At 50.6% G+C, this 10,463-nt stretch overlaps 1 protein-coding gene and 1 long non-coding RNA gene across 4 annotated transcripts in view; both read right to left on the bottom strand.

Moving 5' to 3' along the window:
* The window catches only part of UPK1A (uroplakin 1A), an 11,400-nt gene extending 4,472 nt beyond the window's left edge, over window positions 1–6,928 (bottom strand). Inside the window, exons 1-2 of one of the 3 annotated variants that reach the window (XM_024132525.3) lie at window positions 6,830–6,928; window positions 5,004–5,204 (exon numbers count right to left, since the gene is read on the bottom strand). In XM_024132525.3, the coding sequence (XP_023988293.2) occupies window positions 5,004–5,204; window positions 6,830–6,913 (285 nt within the window). In that variant the 5' untranslated portion in view covers window positions 6,914–6,928. Of the gene's footprint in view, window positions 1–1,953; window positions 2,039–5,003; window positions 5,367–6,829 lie in introns of those variants that run through there. The other 2 variants (XM_028478164.2, XM_028478165.2) reach the window with 2 other exon arrangements.
* Window positions 6,929–7,362: 434 nt separating this feature from the next.
* On the bottom strand, window positions 7,363–8,163 carry LOC114484095 (uncharacterized). Its single transcript, XR_003676618.1, has 3 exons — window positions 7,988–8,163; window positions 7,802–7,902; window positions 7,363–7,391 (listed from the first exon to the last, which is right to left on the bottom strand). It is a non-coding gene; the product is annotated as an uncharacterized lncRNA (long non-coding RNA).
* Between the last annotated feature and the right edge of the window lie 2,300 nt (window positions 8,164–10,463).

The following is a 10,463-nucleotide window of genomic DNA, read 5'->3' as shown; positions in this document are numbered from 1 at the left end:
GGGAGATCAGCTCGGTGCTTTGTGACCACCTAGAGGGGTGGGATAGGGAGGGTGGGAGGGAGACGCAAGAGGGAGGGGATATGGGGATATATGTATACGTATAGCTGATTCACTCTGTTATACAACAGAAACGAATACACCACTGTCAAGCAATTATACTCCAATAAAGATAAAAAAAAGTATAGGACAATGTGAATGGAAACATCTACGTGGGGGATATACAGGTGTTCACCGTGCAAGTCTTTACCTTTTCTGTATGTTTGAAATTTTTTAAAATAAAACGTTACAGGACAATGCAATCAACAACAATATGTAAGGTATTCCCTTAACTGTTAACTGTTGGCTTGGATGCAGTAAAATGAATGCCTACTGTAGAAAAGAAAAAAATAAAGACATTCCTGAGACAACCAGGGACATCTGAACACAGATTGGGTATTGGAAGATAGATAGGAAGGGACTGGGGTGAATTTTGCACGATGTGCCCGCAGTACGGTGATTGGGGAAAACAAAACAAAACAAAAAAACCCAAACCTGAAAAAGCTCTTTAATTGGTGTTTAATGAAAATTATTTTTCTGATCCTCAGCTGTCCACTCCCCTCACCCTTAAAGCAACAGGGCGTGGGGTGTGGATGTGCCAGCTCCACTGCCCAGACGAGATGATGTGGCCACACATGCCTGGCTGCTTTAAAACCACGTCCTTATCACTCAGAGAAATGTGCACACAAGTATTTACAGGGAAATGACTTGGTGTCTGGAATGTGCTTCAAAATACCCCAGGAAAGAAAAATGTGGGCAGGCAGAGGGTAGGGGTAGAGGGGACGATGTGTGGGCGATATTGTGGAAACCAGGTGATAGGTACACAGGGCACATCGTGCCATTCACTCTAGTCTGTTTGAAATTTCCCATAACAATTAAAAAAAAAAATCTGTGTCTTAGTTAATGACAAACTAATAGGAGAGACAGACACAGACCTTTTTTCTTTTACTAGTTGGGTGGACTTTTAGGACTTTGGTTAAATTGTTCTGCCAGAGAACTAAATGCAGGAAAGAAAGAAAAAAAAAGAAGAAAAGGAAAGGAAAAGAGCCTTTCCATGGCTCCACCTTACTCATAGAGAAGCCAAAGTCTTTACCAAGTCCTGCAGGTCCACCTGATAGGCCCACCTCCGCTCTCTCCCCTCTCTCCCCTCAAGGCCAGCAAACGTCCCCCTGCTGCTGTTCTCCTCCCCTGTCCGTCCTCAGTTCCTCTCACTCACTCATTCACCCCCACTTGGCTCCAGCCACACTGAACTCCTGTCCCCTCTGGCTTCAGAGCCTTTGCTCTTGCTGTTATCTCCACCTGGAATGCTCTTTCTGCAGATACTCATGTAGCTCACTCCCTTACCAATCCCCCGGCCCCCCCGCCCCAGCCCCCCCCCGCCCCGGGTCTTCACTTTCTCTGCCTGCAAGATCTTCCCTTTCCCATCCCCAGCTCCAGCTCTCCTTTGCCTGGTCACTGTCTCCCCCATGAGAGTATCCTCCCCCACGGCAAGGGCTTTTATGGTTCGCTCACAAAATAGCCTAGTGCCTTGCACAGGGTTTGGCACATGGTTCTTGCTGTATAAACATTTGTGGATTGGATAAGTAGCTGCTCCTGGGAATCCAAAAAGCCCTCCGCTGGGGAAAACCCAGTGTTGGCTCTGTGTCAGTGGGGCCAGGATTGGAATCCCTGGTCTCCCTATCATCTGGGCTGTGGGCCTCTTTGAACCTCCGTTTCCTCATCTGGTAAATGGGCAGAGAAGCACTAGCTTCAGACGGATTCTGGGAGGACTGAAGGAGCTCATTTTCTAAACCGCTTAGCCTAGTGTCAGAACATGAGAGGTACCTGGGGAGTGTGGGTTATTGCTGTGGGCAGAGATTAGGAGCCTAGGCTCAAGCACTGAAGTGCTCAGGTTTAAATCCTGGCTCTGTCACTCACTTGCTGTGCCACCCTGGATAAGCGGACTCACTTCTCTGAGCCTCAGTTTCAACGCTGTCAAATGGGCCATGAAGATGATGAGGATGATGATGGCACCTCACGGTGGGCTGTGAGGAACAAATGAACTAATCTATGTAAAGCATGTAGAATGTAGTGAGCGCTCATTAAATGGCTGCTGTGCTATTATTATTGTCATTGTTATCAACAGAGCCCCCGAGCACAGACCCTGGAGACCAACCAGCTGAGGTTCAAATCCCAGTCCTGCTACTTAAGAGCCATCCTCCCAGGCAGAGCCTCCTTCCCTGCCTCCCCTGTGCCCCAGTTTTCTTTGCAAAATGGGGGTAACAGCTGAGCCTAGGTTATCAGGTTATGGGCAGATAAATGACCTGATTGCCACGAGGCCCAAGTACTAAAAAAAAAAAAAAAAAAAAAAGGTCATGAAGAACCTAGGGGCAAGACGGGAATAAAGATGCAGACCTACTAGAGAATGGACTTGCTGGGACAAGGTGAGAGAGTGGCATGGACATATACACATTACCAAATGTAAAACCGATAGCTAGTGGGAAGGAGCCGCATAGCACGGGGAGATCAGCTCGGTGCTTTGTGACCACCTAGAGGGGTGGGATAGGGAGGGTGGGAGGGAGACGCAAGAGGGAGGGGATATGGGGATATATGTATATGTATAGCTGATTCACTCTGTTATACAACAGAAACGAATACACCACTGTCAAGCAATTATACTCCAATAAAGATAAAAAAAAGTATAGGACAATGTGAATGGAAACATCTACGTGGGGGATATACAGGTGTTCACCGTGCAAGTCTTTACCTTTTCTGTATGTTTGAAATTTTTTAAAATAAAACGTTACAGGACAATGCAATCAACAACAATATGTAAGGTATTCCCTTAACTGTTAACTGTTGGCTTGGATGCAGTAAAATGAATGCCTACTGTAGAAAAGAAAAAAATAAAGACATTCCTGAGACAACCAGGGACATCTGAACACAGATTGGGTATTGGAAGATAGATAGGAAGGGACTGGGGTGAATTTTGCACGATGTGCCCGCAGTACGGTGATTGGGGAAAACAAAACAAAACAAAAAAACCCAAACCTGAAAAAGCTCTTTAATTGGTGTTTAATGAAAATTATTTTTCTGATCCTCAGCTGTCCACTCCCCTCACCCTTAAAGCAACAGGGCGTGGGGTGTGGATGTGCCAGCTCCACTGCCCAGACGAGATGATGTGGCCACACATGCCTGGCTGCTTTAAAACCACGTCCTTATCACTCAGAGAAATGTGCACACAAGTATTTACAGGGAAATGACTTGGTGTCTGGAATGTGCTTCAAAATACCCCAGGAAAGAAAAATGTGGGCAGGCAGAGGGTAGGGGTAGAGGGGACGATGTGTGGGCGATATTGTGGAAACCAGGTGATAGGTACACAGGGCACATCGTGCCATTCACTCTGGTCTGTTTGAAATTTCCCATAACAATTAAAAAAAAATCTGTGTCTTAGTTAATGACAAACTAATAGGAGAGACAGACACAGACCTTTTTTCTTTTACTAGTTGGGTGGACTTTTAGGACTTTGGTTAAATTGTTCTGCCAGAGAACTAAATGCAGGAAAGAAAGAAAAAAAAAGAAGAAAAGGAAAGGAAAAGAGCCTTTCCATGGCTCCACCTTACTCATAGAGAAGCCAAAGTCTTTACCAAGTCCTGCAGGTCCACCTGATAGGCCCACCTCCGCTCTCTCCCCTCTCTCCCCTCAAGGCCAGCAAACGTCCCCCTGCTGCTGTTCTCCTCCCCTGTCCGTCCTCAGTTCCTCTCACTCACTCACTCACCCCCACTTGGCTCCAGCCACACTGAACTCCTGTCCCCTCTGGCTTCAGAGCCTTTGCTCTTGCTGTTATCTCCACCTGGAATGCTCTTTCTGCAGATACTCATGTAGCTCACTCCCTTACCAATCCCCCGGCCCCCCCGCCCCAGCCCCCCCCCGCCCCGGGTCTTCACTTTCTCTGCCTGCAAGATCTTCCCTTTCCCATCCCCAGCTCCAGCTCTCCTTTGCCTGGTCACTGTCTCCCCCATGAGAGTATCCTCCCCCACGGCAAGGGCTTTTATGGTTCGCTCACAAAATAGCCTAGTGCCTTGCACAGGGTTTGGCACATGGTTCTTGCTGTATAAACATTTGTGGATTGGATAAGCAGCTGCTCCTGGGAATCCAAAAAGCCCTCCGCTGGGGAAAACCCAGTGTTGGCTCTGTGTCAGCGGGGCCAGGATTGGAATCCCTGGTCTCCCTATCATCTGGGCTGTGGGCCTCTTTGAACCTCCGTTTCCTCATCTGGTAAATGGGCAGAGAAGCACTAGCTTCAGACGGATTCTGGGAGGACTGAAGGAGCTCATTTTCTAAACCGCTTAGCCTAGTGTCAGAACATGAGAGGTACCTGGGGAGTGTGGGTTATTGCTGTGGGCAGAGATTAGGAGCCTAGGCTCAAGCACTGAAGTGCTCAGGTTTAAATCCTGGCTCTGTCACTCACTTGCTGTGCCACCCTGGATAAGCGGACTCACTTCTCTGAGCCTCAGTTTCAACGCTGTCAAATGGGCCATGAAGATGATGAGGATGATGATGGCACCTCACGGTGGGCTGTGAGGAACAAATGAACTAATCTATGTAAAGCATGTAGAATGTAGTGAGCGCTCATTAAATGGCTGCTGTGCTATTATTATTGTCATTGTTATCAACAGAGCCCCCGAGCACAGACCCTGGAGACCAACCAGCTGAGGTTCAAATCCCAGTCCTGCTACTTAAGAGCCATCCTCCCAGGCAGAGCCTCCTTCCCTGCCTCCCCTGTGCCCCAGTTTTCTTTGCAAAATGGGGGTAACAGCTGAGCCTAGGTTATCAGGTTATGGGCAGATAAATGACCTGATTGCCACGAGGCCCAAGTGTGGTGCCATGCGGAACACGCACCAGTGGCTGCGGTGTGGTTGTGATTATGACTCTGCGAGAATGACTTTTGTGCCCAGCCTCCCCATCCCTTCCTCCTGGGGCCTCACCGTGAGCAGCATGGACCGGTGGCGGCAGAGCGCTGCGCCCACACCAAAGCTGGCCACCACGAAGAAGGAGAAGCCGCAGAAGATGGCGATCCAGGCACCGGCGAAGACATCATCCTTGCCCGAGACGCCCATCAGTGGGTACACGCGGTACTGGTCGGCGGTCACCCATACCGTTTCAGCAAACAGGGCCAGGCCTGACAGCTGGACAGGGCAGCCGGTTAGCAAGGCCTGCACGGGGGCAGCAGCCCCGGCTCCATGAGTCTCCGTGAGAAGGGCCGTCCCCATTCTGTGCCTCTACTGCCCTCTTGGTAAAGTGGGCACGTAGTAAGAGCGGCAAAGATGTCACCTTCCATGAGCAGGGATGAGGACGGGCAGGAGGCCATGAGGGAAGGGAGGACCCAGCCAGATCCCCGCCCCCACCCACACCCCAGCGGCCAGTGGCCTCAAGGATACAAAGAGACGCTACATGCAAAGCCTGGCGCTCATGACTGGCACCGAGGAGATGCTAGGTTAGCCCGCCTCCTCTGAAGAGTGCTGCTATTCCCTGCAGTGGGAGCGTGGAGTCCTAACCACTGGACCACCAGGAAACTCCCTCCTCCTCTGTAAAATGGCCCACTGCTGGGGCTGTGGGAGGCTGGGCACACTTGGTACCGGCTTGGGCCCAAGGAGGGGAGTCTGGCCGTGGCCAGAACTATTACAGAAGCATCAACCTTTTGATCCAGCAATTCCACTTGCAGGAATCAATCCTCCAGATACACCTGCCCAGGCAGGAAAATCACACACCCACAAGGTTATTCCCCGCAGCACCGTGGGTAAAGGAGCCAGGATGCCACACAATGGAGGGCTGGGCAGTTGTGGAAAAGGTCAGGGATGCTGTCTGAGGACTCATGTGGACAGAGAATGTGCGCAGGAGGAAATGGCAGGCACGGAGCAGGGTGTGGAATGAGCTACGTTTGGGGCAAGAAAGGGGAGAAAATAGGTATATAGGTTCCTATTTGCTTGTATTTGCTTAAAGAAATATTGGAGAAAATACAAATCTGGTTACCTACCTGTTGGGATGGGGAACAGGAAGGCTGCTCAGTGGATACCTTTGCCAACAATCAAACTAACTCTCATAGAGTATTTACTGTGTGCGTTGGTCCTTGAAACTGCTTTCTGTGTGATAATCATCGTTGTTACCAGCTCTCCTGCACTAGTGCTGTTATGGCCAACACAGACAGCAAGCACGTGTGCCAAATTCTGGCCTAAGCACAAATCCAATAACTCATTTTATCCTCTCAGCATTCCTATTTTATCCCCATCTTACAGATGAGAACACTGAGGCCCAGAGAGGTTACATCACTGGCCCCAAGTCCCACAATAGAAAGTGGCAGAGCTGGGATTTGAACCCAGGCAGTCTGGCTCCAGAGCCATGTACAGGTATCACGTAATTAAAAGACATTGTTATTATACACTACTATTGGTCTCCTGTGCACCAGTCAGGCACCTTATGTCCATAATCATGTTAATGATGAGAGCTGGCACTGGTCAAGCACTTTTTTTGAGCTGAGGGCCATACATGGATTAATCCATACAACAATGCCCACAGTGAGGACATAATTTACAGATGCGGAAACAGGCACAGAGAAGTAAAGTTACTTACTCAGGGTCACACAGCTGGGGAGAGGCAGAGCTGGGATTCGAATCCGGGCTGTTCTGACTTGAGAGCCAGGCGACACTGGCCATGAGGTGAGTCCTGAGCCCTCAGCTGTCCCACTCCCAGGCTCAGGACCGCCCCCCTCCTCTTCACCCGCCCACTGAGCTCCCAGCACCAGGGAATGTCTCACCAGAATAATGATGTTTCCCACGACCAGCAGACCCACCACAACTGGAGACCCCTTCTCTGTTGTTGCTGCTGCCTCAGAAGCCATTGTCTTGCCTGGGACACACGAGCCGGGATGAGGCCAGGCAGGGGCCGGGAGAGGACCCACTGCCCCATTCCACACCCCAGCTGCCAGGGGCTGCTGCCAGCTCTCTGATGGGCCCAAGCCGGTACCAAGTGTGCCCAGCCTCCCACAGCCCCAGCAGTGGGCCATTTTACGGAAACAGGCACAGAGAAGTAAAGTTACTTACTCAGGGTCACACAGCTGGGGAGAGGCAGAGCTGGGATTCGAATCCGGGCTGTTCTGACTTGAGAGCCAGGCGACACTGGCCATGAGGTGAGTCCTGAGCCCTCAGCTGTCCCACTCCCAGGCTCAGGACCGCCCCCCTCCTCTTCACCCGCCCACTGAGCTCCCAGCACCAGGGAATGTCTCACCAGAATAATGATGTTTCCCACGACCAGCAGACCCACCACAACTGGAGACCCCTTCTCTGTTGTTGCTGCTGCCTCAGAAGCCATTGTCTTGCCTGGGACACACGAGCCGGGATGAGGCCAGGCAGGGGCCGGGAGAGGACCCACTGCCCCATTCCACACCCCAGCTGCCAGGGGCTGCTGCCAGCTCTCTGATGGGCCCAAGCCGGTACCAAGTGTGCCCAGCCTCCCACAGCCCCAGCAGTGGGCCATTTTACAGAGGAGGAGGGAGTTTCCTGGTGGTCCAGTGGTTAGGACTCCACGCTCCCACTGCAGGGGACATGGGTTCAATCCCTGGTTGGGGAACCAAGATCCCGCAAGCTGAGTGGCTTGGCCAAATAAAAAAGAAGAAACGAAGCCTTGGGTGGGACAGTCACTGGCCAGAGCTCAGGGCTGCCCCCCACCCTTAGCCTCAGACCTCCCCAGCTCTCCCTGCCCATCCAGACCCCCAGAGCCCTGTCCTCACCTTCTCTGCCTGAAGCCTCTCTGGCCAGGCCCTCCCACAGTGGCTCCCTATATATGCCCAGGCCCCTCCTTGGGTCAGTTTCCTGGAAGGGGGGAGGGTGTCTGGAGGAGGGGACAAGAGGTCAAGCCGGCAGATCAGTATGGGAGAACAGTTTTATGAGACCCCTCCCCCAAGTGATTTACAGACCTGAAGTTCCAGACTGTGCTCATATCTGGCCACATGAGCAGGGTGACCTGCAGTGGCCTCTGGTTTCCAGTCTGTCATGGTGGTGGAGGGGGGCGGGGTGGAGAGGGCGAGTGCACCACCTGATGTCTCTCCTCGGGACTAGGGCCTTCCTGGGAGGAGGGAGAGATCCAAGTCAAACTCACAAGTGAGGGGACTTTCTTGGTGGCACAGTGGTTAAGAATCCACCTGCCAAGGCAGGGCACACGGGTTCGAGCCCTGGTCCAGGAGGATCCCCCATGCTGGGGAGCAACTAAGCCCGTGCGCCACAACTACTGAGCTCGCGCTCTAGAGACCGCAAGCCACAACTACTGAAGCCCGTGCACCTAGAGCCCGTGCTCCACAACAAGAGAAACCACCGCAATGAGAAGCCCGCGCACCTCAAGGAAGAGTAGCCGCCCCACCCCCACCCTGCTCGCCAGAACTAGAAGAAAGGAAGCCCGGGAGCAGGAACGAAGACCCAAAACAGCCAAAAATAAATAAATAAATAAATAAATAAATAAATAAATAAATAAATAAAACCCCACAAACAAAAAACCCACACGCGTGTCCGCAATCCCAGAATTGCATCCTCTACTGGTGGCTCTACCTCTCCAAGGCTGGGAGCCCAAGGGGAGGTCTAGGCAGGGACCCCAGCAGGCGAGGGCAGCTGGATGAGGCAGGGAGGTGGGAGGAGAGGAGGCAAGTGGGAGGGTTGCTCGGGATGCCGGTGCTCGGTCTCTGCGCTGAGGGGGAGAATGGAAGGAGATGGGTGTGTGACGGGATTTTGAGATGAGTGTTCAACGAGCAAGCGGGGAGAGGAGTGTGCAAGCAAAAGGGAGGGGCACCCTGAATGGGCTTGGTGGGAGGTCCCCCCCACCATCACCACACACGCGCGGACAAAGCAGGGTCACAGCGAGGTGGAGCCGTGGGTGGAAATGTCTTCAGTTTGCGGAATCGAAGAGACCTCGGTTCAAATCCCAGTTCCGCCTACGCCGTGCCGCGCGACCTGGCGTGTGCATTTGCCCATCTGCAGAATGGGTACCATCTGACCACTTTCTTGGGCGGCGGTGGGAACTGAGGGCGGGGATATCTGCAAAGAGTGTCTTCGGGCCTGGTGTGCAGTGGGCAGCCGCGCCTCACCAGCAGCGCTCCGGAGCGGCCCACGGTCTCTCCGGTGGCGCCCCCTCGTGGCCAAAGGCTGATTCTGCAGGCGAAAAGGGTGACTTGGGCTCGTCCTTCCCCCAAACTTTTCAACCTGGAGAGCTAGGGAATTTGCTTGGTTTTCTCTCTGTGCTTTGGCTTTCCCCAGTGAGAAGTGGGCAAACAAATGGAACTTAAAATTCAGTCGTCAAGATACTGGCTTGGTAATAAGACTCATGAGATGTTTTCCGATTAAAATGGATAATTTGATTTTTAGTCAATCCACAATACATTTAAAATAGTTTTTCTCTGTTGATTTACATCTATATTAAGGACTAATGAGAACATTGAAATAATAATGTTTATAACCTGTCAAATACATTTTATAAGTTTTAGCTAAAGTAACTTGCAAAATAATAGGACCATGCTAATAATATGAAATATTTTTATTTTCAAATAGTTGACAACTATAAGCAATTGGAAGTTATATAAAATGTCTGGTAAAAGCAAAAAGTTTTCATCAATGGAGGCATATGTCGCCTGTCGTAAAAGGGATTCATTTTGTTCTGAAACAAGAACCCAGTGTGTTTTGATGTCAAACTTGAATTTTCACTATTCTTTCTTACTGTTATATAAGCTAGTCTTCAAAACAATAAAATTTGAAGTGCTAATTACTCAGATGCTCAGAAGGCTGACGATAAAAATCACAACGCCAAGATCTCCTAAAGATGACATACGCCTATGCTATGATCCGGCCATTTGTCCCTGGAAATTCCCCCACTTCCGTCTACCAAAGGCTGTGAGTGTATTCATAGCAGCCCCACATTGGAAACCACCCAAGTGTCCCTTAACAGGAGGATGGATAAGTCCATGATGGTACACGCATATAATGGATACTATTCAGCAGCAAAAGGGAACGAACTATGGATACACGCAACCACTGGGATGAATCGCAAAAGCATTACGCTAAATGAAAAAAGCCACTCAAAAGACTACCACTGTATGATTCTAGATAGGAAGTTCTAGAACAGGCAAAACCAATCTAGAATGATAAAAGTCAGGGAGTGGTTACCGTTGGGAGCATGTGACTGGGCGGGGGGACAGGAAGGGGGCTTCTCTTTCTTGATTTGGACGCTGGTTACACAGGGGTATTCAGATTGTGAAAATTCATCAAGCGGTACCCTCACGATAAGTGCACTTTTCTGTATTTTTTTTTATTCCAATGCCTTATTCTAAAGAGGGTAGATCCTTTCAAAAGAAACATATTCGATGTGTTAAAAGTGGTGTTTTCGAAAGAGGGCACATGAGATAATTTTAG

This window comes from Physeter macrocephalus, chromosome 17 (genome assembly GCF_002837175.3).
Source record: "Physeter macrocephalus isolate SW-GA chromosome 17, ASM283717v5, whole genome shotgun sequence".
Classification (NCBI taxonomy): Eukaryota; Metazoa; Chordata; class Mammalia; order Artiodactyla; family Physeteridae; genus Physeter; species Physeter macrocephalus.
This window is presented reverse-complemented; position numbering and strand designations above follow the sequence as displayed.